This window comes from Lycorma delicatula, chromosome 2 (assembly GCF_047948215.1).
Source record: "Lycorma delicatula isolate Av1 chromosome 2, ASM4794821v1, whole genome shotgun sequence".
Classification (NCBI taxonomy): Eukaryota; Metazoa; Arthropoda; class Insecta; order Hemiptera; family Fulgoridae; genus Lycorma; species Lycorma delicatula.
This window is the reverse complement of record NC_134456.1, coordinates 31,229,939-31,250,558: the sequence shown is the minus strand read 5'-3', so window position 1 is coordinate 31,250,558 and position 20,620 is coordinate 31,229,939. Positions and strand designations below refer to the sequence as shown.

The following is a 20,620-nucleotide window of genomic DNA, read 5'->3' as shown; positions in this document are numbered from 1 at the left end:
GGGATGAATGGAAAATTTCTTCGGTAATTCCTATTTCAAATTTATGCTTATATATGCATTCATCTACTACTTATGCTCTTTGTTAGTTCTCTACAACAGGAATGTACTCTTATTACATCCATCTAGTTCCTTGTTATAAATTCCAATATACACTCGTAGCGAACTGTCTTAATATTCTGCATTATTATACAGAACGAGATGTAATTTGTTTTAACCGTTTTGTTTCAGATTTTTGTTTTTTTTTTTTTGTTCTACTAAGTATAAACATATGAATTCTTAGTATTATTTAAAGTAGTAGTTATTCTCTAAATGTGACTACATACCGATAAATTAATAAACTTTAGTGAATATTTAAACGGTGCTTTAACTAAATTTACGAATCGACAACAACAGTGTTGAAAACAGTATCTAGTTTCAATTATTGGACTAAAAGAGGTAAACTATGTATAAATTTGTGTTGCGAAATATTATTTCACTAAGTTAATCAGAAAAGTATCTGACGACAGATTTCCTTCTACGAAGTACAAGAAAGTATTGTAATCGCGAAAAATTTCGGTTTTCAGATTTCAATGGAAATATCCATTTTGACCATCCTGAATCAATTTTCACTTGTTTCGGCGTGATGTCTGTACGTACGTACGTATCTCGTACAACTCAAAACCGATTAGCGGTAGAAAGTTGAAATTTTGGATTTAGGACTGTTATAACATCAAGTTGTGCACCTCCCCTTTTCATTACAATCGACTGGACCAAAAGTGTCCAAAAAAAGTGCAAAATCCACATTTGGCTTTTGGACTTTTTCTTAATTGCAGTAATAAGCCCTCGTTGAGAGCTTTTTAACGATATATCAGAAGTGGTAATTATTTTCATTGGTTCCAGAGTTATAGTCCAATAAAATTTTAATTAATGAAACATGTGGATCTTACTAGAGGAAGGTAAATCGGTTTGAATCGGATTTCATTTCCTTATTTATTTTTTTTAATTTAAATATATTTATTTATTATTAATTGCTAACCTCCGACTGTAAAAAAATTACAATAAATAATAATTTATTAGTAACAAAAGAAAATTACAACATATGTAATAAAAAATATAAATATATAAAAAATACGTGTAATTTAATAGGCGTACAAGGAAGTCATGTGATGTCCACATCAGATTTTTTAATATTCAATATTTATTTTTTATACTTACATATTTATTTTTATTTTACCTTAAATCCTTAACTCATAATCATATGGACCGATTTCAATGATTCCTTTTCATTTATTCGAGAAAATTGGTGGTTCTGCAGTAAGTTTTATCAAAACCATCCCACATAACATTACCATCTTCATCATTACATCATCACATTTTTTGTTTGAAATTATATTTATAACAAATTTAGAAATGCTGCCTAGTAAAGACAATTTTCATCTATGCCCATCTGGCCCAAACGACTTATGGTCTTGCTTTTAAATATATATTGCTGTTTATATTTATTCTTCCACGTTATCTTGGAAACACGTGGATCGTCCAGAAAGTAAAAATATATATTTTTTTTAACATATTTGTTGTATTTATTTTAACTTTAATATATGCATCATAATCTAACATTTTTAAGCAACTTTTCCACATAATAATCTCCTAACTTCATTTGAAAAATCCTGATCCTTGTTTTTTTATGCCGTCGTAAAAGAGTCTACCGCTAGTCCATTGACAGCTTGACTTGACGTCGTATCACTTTCATAGCGGTTGCCCCCAAGAAACTCCTTCAATTTTGTTAAGAGCTGGAAATCGCTTGGAACAAGATCTGAACTGTAGGCGGATGATCAAAAAACTCCATTCGCAACATTTGAGAAGTTCACAAGGTTTTTTGCGGAAGTGATGTGAATTTTCAAAGGAAACACACTTCACGACTCAAAAGACCACGTCGGTGATTTTGAATTATGCGACGAAACTTCATCAAAACTTCCGAATTATTGTCTGTCCGTGAGGCACAACTAACACACTAAGACTCCGGGGCGATCCAAAAACAAATTTGGCCATCACTTTTCATTTTTAAAGGGTTCTTGTTTGAATTTATCTTGCTTTGAAGGCGATCTAGAATTATTCTACTGAAGTATGATTGACGTTACCTTCTAGTGTGCAGTGCAATACCCACGTTTCATCACCCATCTCTATATGATCCAGCGTTTCATCGTCATCCCTACTGTACCGTTGTAGGAATGACTGAGCAGCAGACTTGCTTTTTTGTGATTGTTTGTCAACATTCTTGAGACCCATAGTACACAAATTTTATAGTAATTTAGGTGAACCAATCACTCACAATTTCATGTTACAGAGACCGAGAACGTAGAGGAAATTTTCACTAACTTCGTCTAACGAGAAACGCCGAGCAGTTCAGTAATGAGAGAGAGCATCCAGACGTTGCTCATCATGAACGGATAAACAGCAGAAAATAAACGATACCATTTCCTTACGTTTTCTTAATTCATTATTTTCACTGATCTTTCTGCATTCACTGTCACCATACACGGCTGTAATTTTTCAATCAGTTTTCAAAGAACAAACACCTTGCGCACTCAAAAAAAAACGCATGACCTATCGTACCTCACAGTCGATGGGATTTTCAGTTTTTTTATTCATTATAAATACACGCAAAATCACTCCATGTCAAAGTACAGCGCTAGTAGAACAACTGAGACCAGCTACTCTCTTGATCCATTGTTATCGAATGAAACGCATGGGGTGCGCAAACGATTCTTACTTTGTGAAAAATGCTTAAAATGATTATTAAGCAGTTTATTTTAATAAAGTATTTTTGATGGTGGTGAAATAAATTTAATACATACTTTTACATGTTACATTCTTAGCTCATTAAATCATTCTCGGTAGAATGATTTAATGCTCAGTGACAAAGGGAAACCAACCATTCCTTAGTAAACATTTCTACGATAATCTAAACATACCATTAGAAATTATAGGATGTACACTGGTTGGAAGGGCATTAGTTTTTCGTTTTACGCCACCCGAAAATTCTTGCCCAAATCAACTCAAAATTTTACAAGCATTATTGCTAATAATTATAGTGATAGGTGGTTATACAAAAAACGAACTTGTCGATCAGAAATTAGTTTACGCATACATGGTTATAAGATACGCAATTATGCTTTGATACTATTATTGTGTTTATTTACTGCTAGTCAAAGGAATATACATTAAAAAAATTAATTATATTCCTTGATTTAGTACAAAAAAAGAAAAAAATCGGGAAAAAATATTTTTGAGAAAAAAATAATTTTTTCAAAATATGAAAAGTTTTTTAACTAAAAAATTTTTTTTCAACATAATTATTTTTGAGTGATTTTGAGTTGATCTGAGCAAGAATATTTGGGTAGCATAAAACGAAAAAATACCGCATTACTTTCGGGAGTGTTCTTGACACGTCTCATATCATGTAAATTAGTTTATTTATGGTACCTAAATATGTATCCCATGAATATAAAATAACACGAAATTAATTTGTGTAAGAACTTAAGCAATTACTCTATAAACATATTTCCTACAAACATTATGCCTATACTGAAATATAGATTATTTTTTCCTTGACATCCTTTTTCATACATATATCAACTTGTAGATTCTAGCCTTTTTTCTTAACTGTGTTTTTTCAGGTTAATAATATTTTAAATAGAAATTAACCGAAACATTTTTTTGTTATAAAATAAACAAAAAATAAAGTAAAAATTAATACAACTTCATTTTTCTTTAACTTTCCAATTTTTATATAAATGCGAGTTTAAGGTTTAATAAGTTGGTTATATTTGTTTGTTTTTTTTTTTTTTACACAACCGCCAAAAAAGGAGAGTAAAGTATGTAGGGTGTATGTATGTTCTACCGTAACAGCTCAACGACTGAACCGATTTAGATGTTTGACTCCGCATTGTAATCCTTACGTTACCGGGAATGTTGTTGGCTAAATAAATAAATAAATCAGTAAATATGAAATTTGAAGAATAAAAATTATACTACAAACAAAATTTACAACCCGCACGCTCTACAAATATCCTACATAAGTAATTATCCTACATTAAAGAGCAATGTTTGTCAGCAATGTTTTGCTGGCAATAAATTTTTAGTATTTATTTGTCACCTACTTCCAAAAGCTGAAAATTAAAAAAGAATTCGAAAAATATTATGTTTCAACTTTTATTATATTTTTAGGAATCTGTTTTATTTCCTGTTTATTTTGTTAATAAATCACCGATCACCATTAATTTACATTAGTATTTTAATTTGTAAAGATACGATAAAATTTTGTTAAATTTGTGGCTCATATTTACTCTTCATAAATTTTTTTTGCAGTTAAAAAAACATGTCATTAGGATCTTTGCGCAGCTATCATTACTAATTATTTTTCGATCAATAATCTCTTCTGTATAAAAGTATTAGTCTATTCAAAATTGATTATTAGGACTTTTACTTGAAGCTGTGCATAAACTTTTTTCTAGTGACTGTTGTTGCAAATATGATTTTCATTTAATTTATTCCTTAAAGTAAAGAAAATTTAAATAAATAAACGAATCATTACTAAGTCTTATTATTGGTGTTTTATAATTGCACTCTGTCTATCATTTCACTTTTCTCTAAATATTTTATACAGAATAAACTTTGTAAAATACAAATTAACACTTAATTTAGCTGGATTTCTAACTAAAAATGACATAAGAGGAAGTACTATTAATATGTTGCTTATCTACCAAGTAGTGGCAGTGAATTATTTCCATTACAAACATGTACATACATTTAATCAATTTTTTCTTTATTTTCTTTCTCGGGACCACCCGGTATTGCTTTAGAGGATGAGATAAAATGAAAATCTCTTTGGGGCGTGAAAATCCCATGTCTGACCGGGATTCGAACTCGGGACCTCTGAATGAATGGCCAAGACGCTACCACTCGTACCACGGAAGCCGGCATATTTTAATTACTACTATATTTTTTCATGTCATTCTTACATCTGTGATGAATGTAAAGCACCAGAGGCTTCAATCAACAGTTACTTCCTTAAAATGCAATTGTACTCTTTAAACCTATGATGAAGAAAGTGAAGGGACTACTTGTAGGACTGAATACTACTTGAATTTTGTTATTTGAATTGATGATATGCAATAATATATTGCCTCAGAGACAAAAGTAAACTTCCCATACTCTAGTAAACCGATCGTAGGATATAACCTAAACATACCGTAAGGTATCATAGGATACACGTTTTTTGAAAGGAATTTTTTATTTTCGTGAGTGATATGTGACACATATAATAATACTATCTGCAATAGTTTGCAGTACCTAAAATTTTATCTCTTGGATATATAACCGTATGAATTTAAGCGTAGAAAACATTTAAATATTAATCTTACAAAAAGTATATATATTTTATATAAACGCGCGCGCACACGCACACACAAACTATACAATACTCCTGTTCCTCACCATAATGCAGTTCGAAATCATTTCGAAAAATTTCGGGCAACAGTTTCTGTTGAAAATGCTGATCGAAGTGGAAGGCTACCAAAACTAAACGAACAGAAGCTGCTTGATATTTTGGATGCTATGGCCAAAAGTCCTTAAAATAAATTTGTAAGCTAGTACACAGCAGCATGACATCGGACTTGCGACCGCATATAAAACTGTAAGAAAAGAACAGAAACTTTTCCCCTACAAAGTAATGTGTGTTTTCAATAACTGAGACGTACGGATCGTGCAAAATAGACTAAATTATTGTCAATGGTTTAAATGTTTTACTGGCCAAAATTACGTAGGTATCCATGACATTACGTTTTTTACATATGAAGCGCGGTTTCATCGAGGAAGGTATATTAAGTCACAAAATATACGACTGTGTTCGATAACTAACCCCCACGAATTACACAAAAATCTTTACACGAAGCGAAAATTGGAATCTGGGTCGGTGTGAGTAGAACGCGCATTGTGGGTTCAATCATTTTTTAAAATAGAGTTAATGATCTTTATTGTGTTGTTTTAACAAACTTTATTCGTCAGTTTACAGAAGTGGAAACCAATCACGGATAGTTCCAAGAAGATTGTGCCCTAGTGAACACAGCTAACAGATGAATGACTTTTTCACGAAATGTCTTTGGTGAACGAATCATTTCAAGAGGTTTATGGCCTGCACGATCCCTATCTGACTCCCCCAAATTTTTTCTATGGGGGCAACAATAGAAGCAGTGTATCTCAATAGACCAACTATTATTGATGAACTTAAAACCGCAATAACAACATCGTGTACGAGACATTCCAGTACATCATCTGATTAAAGTGTTTAAAAACAAACTTAAACGTATTAATGTTGAGGATTTCATTTTCAACACCTTCTGTAAACTATTGAAGGTAATAAAAATCTGTTGTGGACACCACATCGATTAACATTTCGTTTTATTATAAAACGATAAATATAAAATGCAAAGTTCATAAAATTTTATTTCATCAATAACTTCTGATATTTTTTTATTTTTTTTTATTTTATTGTTACTATTAAATTATTATTTATTGTAAAACGATTTTTACAATTAGAGGTTAATAATTATTAATCAATCAATGTTTTTAAATAAAAAAAAAAAGTTAAAAAAGGGAGTTGAAGTCGGATTTGAACCGATGTGCCTTCATTGTAAGATCCAAATATTTCATTAATTAAAATTTTATTTGGCTATTAGTATGGAACCAATGAACCTAAGTTCCACTTATGATATATTATTTAAAAGCTTTCAATGAGGGCTTATTACTGCAGTTATGAAAAAGTCCAAAATCCAAATGTTTTAGATTTTGGACTTTTTTGGACACTTTTTATCCAGTCGATTGCAATCAAAAAGGGAGATGCATAACTAGATGTTTCAGTATTCCTAAATACAAAATTTCAATATTCTATTGTTAATCGTTTTTGAGTTATGCGAGACACATACGTACAGACGTCTCGCCGAAACTAGTCAGAATGGATTCGGGGATGATGAAAATGGATATTTCTGTTGAAATCTACAACGTAGATTTTTCGCGATCGCAATACTTCCTTTGCTTTGTACAAGGAAGTAAAAATACAAAGTAATAAATAATTAAGAAGGTTTCATCATTACGCTTCTGTAATTCCAGTGCACGTCAACTTTCCAAACGGGCTGTGTATACTATTTATATTTTATTTGTATTTACTTAACAGAACTGATTGAATGGTTTTTACAAAGTTATAAGATAAATGTTAGAATTAGTCTCTTAACCTTGAATAAATTCTTAATGAAATATTTTATTAATCAAAACAGTTTAAAAGAAAAATATTATTTATGAAATACATTCGTAGCTACAAAATATCTTAAGAATAGAATGTTATTAATAAACTTTCTGACTCCGGATAAACTTCAGAAACTCATTTAAAGTTTGTTGATTTTAGCCAAAGTAATTGAAAGTCAAACTGTCGAGAATAATACACATTATTCAATAAGTTAGTTACAGTACAATTTTAAGAAAAAACATTCTCTAATTTAGTCTTAAATAAAGTTAATTATTTCCTCATTAAGCTTTGAGGAAGTAAATAAATAATTTCCTAAGTGAGGTTATTTTTCGAAATATTTGTCATAAGAATGTGGGGAATATTTTTTTTATTAGCGGTATTTAATTCTATTTACAGACAAAGGTTTTTTCGGAATATTTAATATATAGATCATGAAAGGTTTTGACATATAAGGAAAAATTTGAACATAAATACTGTCTATTCTTATATTACTTATAATATTTTCCTAAGCGTGGCCAATAGTATTAAAAACAGTTGTAATATTTAGTTTGAATTGCTTACCAATTATTATAGGTAACCCTGTAAAAATAATCTTATTTAAATGTATTAATTACGTATCTATTAGTTACGGTTAAAAGAAAAATATTTATTTACGAAACAAATAATTTATATTTTGTATGAAAGTAGGTAGTTATTAGTAGTCTCAGTAAGTAGTATTAGTAGTCATTTCGTTCCAAAATTTTAATTAAGTTTACTTAAAATATATATATATATGTATATATTTTTAATATGTTATATATATATATATATATTTTACTTGACTAAGACTACTAATTCTTCGTCTGAACTCATCCGATAATAAATAGAGTAGTTTATTTTTAAGATAACGAATAATTTAAATGAAGAATTCAAAGGCGTTATATTGAATTTGTATTTAACTTTGGAAAAAACTTTCGCCTATTACGGCAGTCCGTGTTTGCAATTTATAGTATTGTTGTTAATTAAAAGAGTCTAAAATTTTTCAAGAGTTGTTAAATTTCTCTTCTGAATTGGTTTTAACATTGTAATGTCTCCTATTTCACTGAGTTGATTTTAATTAATTTCTACGATAAACTGCATATTAGTATATTAATGTCCACATTTACTAAATCAAGTAGTTTTGTGATCCAATGGTGTATATTGTTTTTATAATGCTGTATGTTTGTATTTTATAAGACTGACTGAAAAAATCCAACTTGTTTATCCTATACGAAAAATATATCCTTTTTTTGTAGTTTTATTTATTATAATAATTTAATATATACAGATTGTGCCACGGAGAGACTTTCAGAACATGGTCTACTGATAAAAATAATGAAAGAAAGTTCATAAGAAACATATTTTTGGAAACGCTTTGTTTTCGAGTTAAGCTAGCGACAGATTTCGCTAGGGTTTCAGCTTTAAAAATAAAAAGAATCCTACTTAATTTTTTGAGATCCAAATTAAGAAGTAAATTTGGAGGTTTCTTATGTAATTTTAACTGGGAAATGGGATAAAATATATTTCAGAACTGTAACTCCAGTAATTTTTAAGATATCCAACGTAAAACATAAAATTCGGTGTCAAAAAACAACAGATGAAAGATATACAAAAAAAATTGTGTTGTCTTTCTGAACCTAATAAAAATTGTTCTTAATGTAGTAAATCAGAAATTTAAAATAAAAATAAATATTTGCTATGTGTTTAGAAGGAAGTATTTCAAATTTATTTTTGTAAGTTTTAACATTTTAGCATCAGTTTTCGTATCCAGTTAGTGTGTTTTGTTTGTAATTAAATTTGTACTTCTCAAATCTGTTTTAATTTTAATAAACGTTATTTACATCAGTTTTTTTCACAATTAAATTCTCTATTAGGTTAACAAGAAATTTTTATTTGTAGTAATAAATGAAGTAGTAACTTAAAAGTTATTTTATTCTAAACCTAAAAAAGTAATTTTTCGACAAGCATTTAACGTTTTACCCAGTTTTTTAAAAATATAAGTAAAACAGAGCTCTGGGACTATTTTTATTCAATTTCTTAGACCAAAAATCATAGGAAAGTATAAAATTTACCCCTCTATTTGTACCCCAATAATTTTAGTACGGTTTAATTTCACAGAGGAAACAGAAAGCAGGGCTAAATATTTCGCTAACCAAAACTCACTAACGAACCGTTTTCTGAACTGTGTATATGAACTTATTTTCTTATTTTTGGTTATAGAATAATCATCTCCCGAGAGATTACCGTGCAATTTGGAATCATTTTGTATATTGTTTTTTATTGTACATTTTGCTGAAAAACGATGTTAGTAGCTGATAATGATTACCTTAGAATAGTAAAAGATTGTTTATATGTAAACTGGACTTCTTAAATTATTAATGATAATTTTGATTTGTAAAGGTAATGTTATTGTAAATTTAAATTAAGGTAACCGGTTGTGCTTATGTTAATTAGGTAAAACTGATAACTAATTAGGTAACTGATAACTTCAACTGTAGAACATTAATACAGAAATAACTATTTAATCTATAATAGCGATACCTAACGTCGTAGTCAAATAGAGGAAATGTCTTAAAACTTTTACTTACCTTTGTTTTTAAAGAAAAATTTTGAGCTTAAAGATTAAATTTTGGGTATAAACATAAGTTTCATTGGAAGAATAGAATGTGGCACCCTAATTTTTGCAGTTATTAAAATCTTCTGGTGATTGCAGAAACAGTGATTGCTACGGATTGTTAAAAAACAGAAACTAATGCATTTGTGTACTTCAGTTTCTTGTTTTACACTATCATTCCCAGTTTCTCTTGTGAATGTGGTGCATTAAACCATATAAGAAACAAGAGACGTCGACCAGCTTCGCTCTAAGAGTAATGATATTTATTTGACTCAGTCGTTGTGATGAGTAAACGACAGTATCACTTGTAGGACAGAATGATACCTACATTTCTTTGGCCTGATGGACAATCGTAGTGAAAAAGACAACCTGAAATGGATTAACTCTTATTTTCCTTATTAGAGCCTGACATTATATTTGTTATTCTTGAGAAATCACTTTTAAGAGTGACTTGTGACCCGGTCACAAACAAACATAACGGTCGGGTTATTAATCGGTCATATATGTATATATATAAAACACAAGAGGATCGGGAAGATTCAAATAAATAAATTTATCACAAAGATGTTTTGATATCTCAGAATTGTCTACTGTTGGGTTATTCTTAGCTACTTTACAAGTTGTAATTTTGACCAAACCGTAAACGCATTCATTCATAGTTATTTTACTCCTTCAGAAGCTTTTAACAGCATTTTGCCCCTCACGGGATACTTTAATCAAAACTGCTGTTTTCGCACATACCATCTCCCGTTTATATAAAATGTTAAAATTTAACGTAATATTTAATAATAATTATAATGTTAAATGTTTAAATGTAACGCCAAAGTTACAAAATGATTAGCATTCTCTTGAATATTGATAAAACCTTAATTTTTGGATCATCGGGTTAATCTTTTGTTTCTCATCCAATCATTAATTTAAATTTAAACTTTCCTTAAATGATATTTATTATTTTAAGTTTTATATTTTTTTAAAATAAACTTAAAGTAATGACTTAAAATAAATGTTTCTTTGCTACGTTGAAAGCAACTCAAATTATTTGATATTAGAATAATACTATTAATAATGGTACATCCTTCTTAATTTTTCTGTTTAGCCTCCGGTAATTACCGTTCAGATAATACTTCAGAGGATGATATGTTATATGTTATATTTGTATAGTCTCAGTTCGATCATTCCTGAGATGTATGGTTAATTGAAACCCAACCACCAAAGAACACCGATATCCACGATCTAGTATTCAAATCCGTATAAAAGTAAACTGCCTTTACTAGGACTTGAACGCTGGAACTCTCGACTTCCAAATCAGCTGATTTAGGAAGACGCGTTCACTACTAGACCAACCCGGTGGGTTAATAATGATGATACGTCATACATAACATGTACTATACTGTGTAGCTGTTATATTCTGATAAATCTCTCCGGAACTGTTCTTGAACGAACGAGTTTACAGTACCAAAGTTTAAAATAAATAAATTCTCATCATTAAGACAAATCTCCCTGGATATTTATTCAACATTGAAGTAGCCATCAGGGAAAAAATTCCATCCCCCTTTTATGATTTCGTTAATAAAATTACCTTTTTTTCAATGTTTAATTAAACAGACTATTTTTCTTTTGAATGAGTAAAATGATGAAACTACATGATAAATACATTCTCACACTAATAATAAAATAACACAGAATCTTTTAATTCGTAGGCAAGCAAGCTATTTATTACTGAAATAGTCTTCCGGCCATTTCAGTTTAAACCTAGCATTAACAATTCATATTAAACGGATTAATTGTAAAATTTCATATAAAAATAAATAAATAAATAAACTTCTCACCAAGACGTTTTGATATCTCAGAGTTGTGCATTTTTGGGTTATCCTGAGCTATTTTACGTCGTTGTAATCTTGACCAAACCATGAAAGCATTCATAGGTCTTTTAATATGCTCCTCCGGAAGCTTCTTACCAACATTTTGCCCCAGACGACAGACAGCATCATTACTGGGACCAAAACTGCCGTTTTCGCACATCCCACCCGCCGACCTGAAAACAGTATCATATAAATTTATATTAATAATAAAAATGTAAATTGTTCAAATAGCACTGTCGAAGTTTTATCTAAAAAAAAAATAAGGCAAAACAAATTAATTGTGTTTCGAATTAAACATTTATTATTTGATGAAATTACTCTGTCTATTTAAATGAAGTAAAGTAAGAAACCATTAATTTTAGTCACATATTTATGTGAAATATTTTTTTTAATTTTACTATATAATTTAGAAAAATGTAGATAATGTATGATAATGACAATGAATAATGTAAAAATGAGCTAAAAGTGGGTTAAATATATCTTAACAGCGATCCAGCTTTATAATTTGCCCATCTATGCTTCTAATAGGGGAAACATTGGCACTAACATATTCAGAAATACCTCCTTAATAATAATTAAAACTGTTAGAAAATTTTATTAATTGTTTTAAGTTACCTTTAGTTACTGTAAAAATGACAACCAAAGATTTATAACATTTAAAAAATTTAAGTTTATAACAATTATTTATATCGTAATTACAACTTTTGTTTAAGAAAATATAGTATAAAGAAATGTTAACTTCTTCATTATGACAAATAATGAAGAAGTTAACTATTCCGTAACTGAAATACGTTACATTAAATTAAAATTAATAATAATATTTAACAATTATTATTAACATTTATTTTATAGTTTAATTAAATTTCATAAAAAACTGGAAAATGTTCAAATATCTTTTAAAATCCACCAGAAAATATAAAATACAGTAACGTAGATGAAATGATAATTACTATTCTATTACTTTATAGTTTTTTTGTATAAATATACTTCCATTAAGCAAAATGGTTCTTCAGTATCAATATTTTTAATTTTATCAAGGTATAGTTGTTAATTTTATAATTGGTTCTAAGATATTATAAAAAAATTTGATGTGAACTACACATGGCTTCTTTGTACTCCTATTAAATTACATATAACTTTTTTTTTAAATTAAAATTAATTATTATTAATAAATCAATATATTTAAAAGAAAAAGTTAAAAAAAGGGAGGTGAAGTCTGATTCCAACCGATGTGCCCTCGCAAATATTTCATTAATTAAAATTTTATTTTGCTGTTATTCTGGAACCAATGAAAATAAGTACCATTTATGACGTATCGTTGAAGGCTTATTACTGAAGTTAAGAAAACATCCAAATATTTTAGATTTTGGTTTTTTTGGACACTTTTTATTCAGTCGATTGCAATCAAAAGGGGAGGTGCACAACTAGATGTTGCAACAGTTCTAAATCCAAAATTTCAACATCCTACTGGCTAATCGGTTTTGTGTTATGCGAGATACATACGTATGTACAGTCACACCGAAACTAGTCAAAATTGTTCAGGGATGGTCAAAATGGATATTTACGTTGAAATCTGAAAACCATTTTTCGCGATCAAAATTACTTCCTTTACTTCGTACGAGGAAGTAAAAAGTAATCCTAATTAAGAAAACCCCTGTTTTTACTTAAGAATAAATAAATTGTGTAGCCCTATACTTATATAATATTTACTGACACTACTGTTTTTAACTTAACTTGTACATTATTTTCTCTGGCGTGTATAATGGATATTGAACGTTGAAGTTGAGATAAAGGTTTCAAAAATTTTTATTATTTTAATAACATTCTTAAATTTAGACTAATATAAAGCTTTCTTTACTGTTTATAATAACGCAGTAGGAATAGTTTAAGGATGGCTGAGTAGATAAGTAACACGCGAAAATTTAACTCCATAGTTTTAAAACATTTTTATTTTAGTGCATCATGTTAAACCGTTAAATGCATCGGTTAGCAAAGCAACAAAATGTTTTGCTTTTTATGTATAAATACAATTGTAGCTGCAGTTTTTACCAGTTATGATTCACCAACATACAACACTTTTCCTTAAATATACTCCTTCGATTAAGAGACTTTACTTAAACTATATTAATGTCAATAGAGTTCCTAAATGAAATTTGTTAACAAGTTTTTTATTAAACTAATAGTGGACTCTTAATTTCATTCAGAGGATAAACTGGATTCTCAAATATTATTCAATAGCGTATTTATAAATAATATTTCAAGTACCAAAGTTGATACATCTTGTCAGTTGCACTTAAACTATTTTTATTCTTAGATATGACTTTAAAGCTTAATTTTTCTTACTAATGCTCGATAAAACTGAGGTGTTGCTGGTGGCGGCTCTGTACTGCGCGCCAAGTACTTGGGTGTAAAATCATTACACGAATCACTGCACTGATATGGATTAGAACATAGGATTAACCATGATGAAAGTAACAAGGTGTAGCATTGCGCACAGTATTCGGCGCGCATGCGTATACGCTCGTCCCAAAATCTCATTTTCTACCGGGTTATTTGAACATATAAGTAAGGGATTTTGGGACAAAAGTTTTTAGTTGTACAAAAATTTTACAAAATTTTAAATACATGATAATGATTAAACGAGCTAACAATCGAATATGTATGAATGATTATTCACTTTCAATATGAATTAGTATTATTTGGTACTGATAAAGTTATATTTATTAAAAATAATAAAAAAATTTTTTTTTAATAATCCTTAATAAAAATAAATATTTTATACAAGTCTATTGATTCTTAAGACTATTGAAATTGATTGTTAATTAAGATACAATTCAAAATAATGAATGAAAAACTAAACAAACAAACAGGGATACATCTTATGAAGTGCAACTGACACAAAGTCTTCGTGTAGCGTGTGTGGCTCTGTGGTAACGACTCCTTTTGCTATTCGTGGGGTTCGGTATCGAATCACCGATAATTTTTTTTTATGCTCATAAAATATTTTTTTTTACTAATATTATTTTCCATTTATTATGTGAAACTATTTAATGCTGTTAAAATGGAAAATCAACTAAATGGGAGATAACTTATTTCAAAATTTTATAACTAAAGATCTGATATTATTTATTTTGGTCGATCTTCGGAATTTATGATTTATGGTTTAATTAAAAAATATTACCACACAACAATTTTTGAAAGAAATTGATTTTAATAATCTAATTTACAAGGGAATGAAATATTCCTTATTTTTTTACGGATACCAAAATTAATATTACTTTATAATACTGAAATAACAAAAATAAAAAGTTGTTAAGTGAAAAATAATTTTGTATTCAATAAACATATTTTTCTAATGAGTCAAATGAAATGCAAGGGATTTTCTAGGTAAACCATTTTAAACCGCGTGCAATAAAGAGAACAATTGTTCTGCATTCAGATTTGATATCTTAATCCGTTTTGTTTTACAACTCTGACTCATTTTTTCGATGAAAGAGTTTGACAAAGCAGAAAAGATTTTCTATTTCATATAAAATGTCTCCATTATATTTTCATTTTGAATTAAAATAATTAAATTAATTATTTTCTGAACCGCTCTGTATCTAATAGTACATTAATAATTAATTCAAAGTAAATTGTTTATTAAGAAAAATTATTACAAATTATTATATTATTAAGATATAAACGAAATTAATCATTCAGATCATAATTCTCGACTCCACGTATAGTCAATTAAATTTTATATAAAATAAACAAAAAAAACTTACACTCCATTTTTATTTGGAAGTGCGTGTACACGCACACGTGAGTAGGCACTTCCTATTTATAAATATTAGAGTAAAAATCCACATTTTGACGCCAATTTTCATGTACGTCAATAAATTTTATTCTTTTGTGTTTCAAAAGTTTGTTTATTTTTGATAATTCTGCCTTTAATCACATTGATGTCTTGCTTCTGTTTGCCAACCGCATAAACGAATTTAAACATCATAGCGGGAAAAGGATTTTGGGACGAGCCACTGCGCAACGTTGGGTGTGCGACACCTTGTTACTTTCATCATGGCGTTAACAATGTACCAGTTTAGATAAGGACGTTTTATAAAGATAAACTTCGTACCGTTTATGCGAGTTAATAAATAATAATGGAGATAGTATTTTAATAATACTAAAATACAAATCAAAAGATCAACGCAATTTTTTAATACTACAATAAATTAAATAACATAAAAGATACAACTTTATTTGTAAAATTTTAAATTCAAATTTAAGTCGTAACTTTAAAATTACATTTGATTAAAATACCCGAAATAATTTACATAACGCATGCATTCTGCTCATTTAATGATATTTCCGTGTTCTGGTTTTTACGAAGTCATTTCGTCATCGGGTTACAAAATCGTTAATTGTAATATATTCCATTTTATATAAGTATACGTTTGATATTCTAAAAAAACCATTTACAAAATTATTTAAACATTAAAGGCCGTTGAAGAACCGTCCATTAAATCTGTCTAGTGAGTATGAAGACTCACTATTAATTTAGACTATATCTAAAATTAATCCATATCGTTGATGGAAATTTCTATATGTAGGAAACAAGATACAAATATTTTTCAGGTAATAACGCGTTAATGATCAGTGATAGACTCGGTGCACTGTTCGTATTGTTCTGTACAGGTGCACTCAACAAAAAGTAAACAGGATTAAGCGAGTACGCAGTTCGTGAATGCCCGTTAATGGAAGCAGCAAAAGGACGTTTTTTCTACAATATGGTTATCGTTAATTCCTAATTCGCGTTGATTATAGTAATAAAAGAAAATAAATTTTCACAAACTCCTTCAGTAATAAGTACATAATAACCTATCCAGAAAGTAGTACTTGTATGAGAATATTTTCAAAGTCGATCAGATTTTTTGCGGTCTATCAAAAATACATAAAAACACAAGATTTCTTAATTAAGTTTTAAATTAAAAATTTACGTCATTCCAACTCTTCCATCTGAAAGTTTAAATAATTCGATTATTCATTCAGAGCTGTTGAATTTGTTAAATTATAACCAAAAACCCGTTTTTTTTATTTTCATTTTTGTATAAATAAATGTTGTTTTTGAGGTGTCCAAGAATCTGTTATCGCTGTTTTATGTGTAGCAGGTTTAATAAAGAAAGCGCACCCACTTGAATGAGTTGACTATAAAGAAGGAATAAAACGTAACAAGTCAAATTTAAACACGGTTTTATTACTAAACTTCTTTTACAATTTATTAACTAAAGGCCTAGTCGATGTTCATTATTTCAGATACTCTAAAGTGGTTATGACTTTTCTAGGATTAAAAGTTATAATAGTTATTTATTTATGGAATGAAAATATTTATATTGTATGTTAAACATATATTTTAGGGACAAATCTAGCTTTGAGTAATTTAAGTTATTACTATAGCAGTAATATCGGGATCCATTTGTGAGATAATTTTATTCATTTAGTATTTCATTAAAAAATACAATAAAAAAAGGCAATAATGATAATAAATAAATAAACAATAAAAATAACGGTTAGGCATAACTTGTAAACACGTTCTTATTTAATAAGATCCAGTAAAAAAAAAATGTTTTTCTTGCATATAAATTATTAATCTGAATTTTTATATAAAATTTAAAGAATGTAATAAATTAAAAAATTCTCATTTAAAATAAATCAATTTTTTAAATATAATTTTTAATTAAATATATTAGACTAAAACGTATAAGTTATTTTTAAAAATAGTATTAATTATACCAAATTGATTCCTAACGTGCGAATAACTTCCTTAAATATAACCTATATTTATTTACTAACTGATGAATTTTCAAGCTGTGCAAACATATTTTCGTGCATAAACTTGCCGATAAAAATATAGATGTTAGTTTTTCTAATCTGAACATTTAATTCTTCGTCTTATGTATACATTTTCATGTTTTATTTGTTCTAGACTAAATTGAATTTTAAGCCCAGAATTTTTAATGGCTTCTAACCGAAAGTAAATTAATTGGCTCTGTTGTTAAAAAATCTTTATATTGAGAGGTTGCAATGGTGTTTTTATTTTTGTTTTATATTAGTTAATAAGAAATACATTTATATGGAAAAACAATTTAGAATTATTGTATAATAAATTGCTTTAAATCTGAGAAATCCTTGGAAAAACGTTTCATTTTTAAGTAATTATCTGTCAGTGTGGCGGCACAGTTGAATTCTGTTATTTGAATCAAATTAACAACGCCAGCCTGACGTAATGATTCGTGGGTGTAATAATTTACAGATAAAACTTATTATATGAAGAAGAAATGCTGCTGTCTATTATCCTATAATCAAGAGAACTGTACTAGTTATCGGATACCTCCCGAATATCATAAAATTAACAAAAAAAAAGTAAAAGTTTTGTTTTCTCTACAATTGCACCGTTAACTTGTAAACATAATGGCTGTATTAATTTTACAATAGACTCTATGAATCTTCAGTTTAATGTATTATAAGAGATAGGAAAAGTTAAAATTATAATGTAAAATTTGGTTGTTTACTCACAATCCTCTTACTCGTGTTTGAGAAAACCCATGTTACTTATTTAATAATACTATGTGTGTGCGCGCGCGCGTGTTTGTGTGTACCTATAAATCAACTCATCCTGAGTGACTTACTGATTCATCAAAGCCCAGCAAAAACTACTGAAGATAAATTGATGAAAATCTGTATACAAGTTCTTCTTACGGTGGGTGTAAAAGTGCACACTAAGAAAAGAATTTTAGAAATTCCGAGTTTAAAGGACTAAAATAAATTTTGATTCTTTTTTTAATCCGCCAATTTTTTGAGTTTGTCGGTTAAAAATGAAGATATCAAATTGATTTGTATGTGTGTAATCTTCATGTGAATATCTAAAAATTAATTTTTAGATTTTTTAAAATTCTACCTAGAAAGACGTGAAGAAAATTAAAGAAGTTTGAACAATGATTGCAAATTTTCCCCATTACCATCTATTCTAAACGGGATATTCAGTAGACTGGGCTTGTAAATACTCTTCAGATTAATATCTAATAACCATTTTCGAGTTTTGCACGGTGTCCGGCACGGCGGCTCAACCAACGTAGCCACTGCCACTGTTACTGTATGTGCGGCGTGACTGACTGCACCTGCCTCCGGTTACTTGATTAAACAACTACAAAACATAAAATAAAATAAAAATTAACCGTAACGGGAAACGTAAATAACTGTATAGCGCGAGCGAAGCCGCGATGGGAATGCTAGTATATTTTATTTATATACACACACACACACAGAGAGAGAGAGAGAATAAAATCCATAATATTTATTTATTATTATATATATTTTAGAACTTTTTTGTGATTTAATTTAAGTGTTTAATTTTGGTTGAAGTTAAATTTTGATTTTTTTTTTAATTATTAATGAAACGTTAGTGAAGATGATGAGTAATCTTTTTTTTAAGTGACATCTGTTAGTATTTACAATCGATATCTCATAGGGAATAAGTAAATTTGATTAATGATATTCACGGGAAGACAGATCTCAGACGAAACCTCTCATTAAAGCATACAAAGGTTCAACACCTCATATATAGAAAAAGCATTTGTATAAGTTTGGTCCAAGTAAAGTTCAACATTTAACATAACACTAGAAATAAATCACAGGTAAAAAGAACAAAATTAAACACAATCAATATTGTCATAAGTATCAGTTTATGAAAACACCATAAATAAAACAAATATTTGTCGGTAATAGAAATAAACACTAATTTAAATAAGCACTAATTTGTAGATTATTACTATCAAGGTAACTGAACACGGGACACGGTAACTGAGCAGCAAAAGTTATCTTGTGATAACTTTTAACCTAGGATCCACTCCTAGGTTCCTTTTCTCGGTCACTCCTCTGGTTATATCTTCTAGTCCAGCACATGGAAACGTTTTAGACCCCTTATCTCATTTCTGTTATTCAATAGATTTACTGTCAGATAATTTACAGGACGAGTAATGTTATGAATCTATATAGATACGTAATCAAATAAATGCAAAAGCTAAATTTTATTCATTGTAATGAAAATATCATTCTTTTAAATTCAGTTTTTCAGAATTGATCCCTTTAAACAAAAAAATCTAAACTTAGAATTTTCCCGGAAACCAGAGCAATTACGTGTCTTTACTTACTGATTTTTGTATAATATTAAAATTAGTTGTATATTATTAAAAAGGGAACTTGTTTGTAGAATTTTTAATTATGAAATGCGTCTACGCATCATTCTATTCTAAGCCAAACAGTGTAAATGAATTTATACAAATATATATATTCCCATTAATATAGTTATTTTTTATAATAATGATTTACCTAGACTTGTTCGTAATAATATTTCCTTTAATAACTGGTAATAATTCCGGTATGACCTACAAAAGTGTCTTTTGTTGGTTTGTATAAGAATAATAATAATAAAAAATAATAAATTGACAGGATTATTAAATTACAAATTGTTAGAATACAATAGTTTATTTCAATAAACCTCTTCTATTCCCTTAACAAAAGTGAATCAATTTTTAAAGAAAAGGTAAATAATCTTCTTTTGTCAATTTGTAACAAGCGATAAAATGCATAATAAAAGAGATAGTAATAAATAAATAATGGGATTTATCCTTAAAATATAATTATAATTAATATCAAATTTTTATTATCAATAAACAATTTTGATAATTTCATGTTGTTAATGAATGAAAGCGTAATTTATTTCCTTTTTTTTTAAATAAGGATCAAGGATTGATAAACCTCCTAATGTGATACCGTATCAGTAATAGGCCTATAATCCACCAATAATAT

The 20,620-nt window shown here is 28.4% G+C and overlaps 1 protein-coding gene across 1 annotated transcript in view; it reads right to left on the bottom strand.

Annotated features, from left to right (window-relative positions):
- Sox21b (SRY-box transcription factor sox21b) overlaps positions 1 to 20,620 on the bottom strand; it is a 121,969-nt gene that overhangs the window by 51,055 nt on the left and 50,294 nt on the right. The window contains exon 2 of the mRNA XM_075357829.1: positions 11,741 to 11,946. Within this exon, the coding sequence (XP_075213944.1) occupies positions 11,741 to 11,933 (193 nt within the window). The 5' untranslated portion in view covers positions 11,934 to 11,946. The remainder of the gene's footprint in view (positions 1 to 11,740; positions 11,947 to 20,620) is intronic.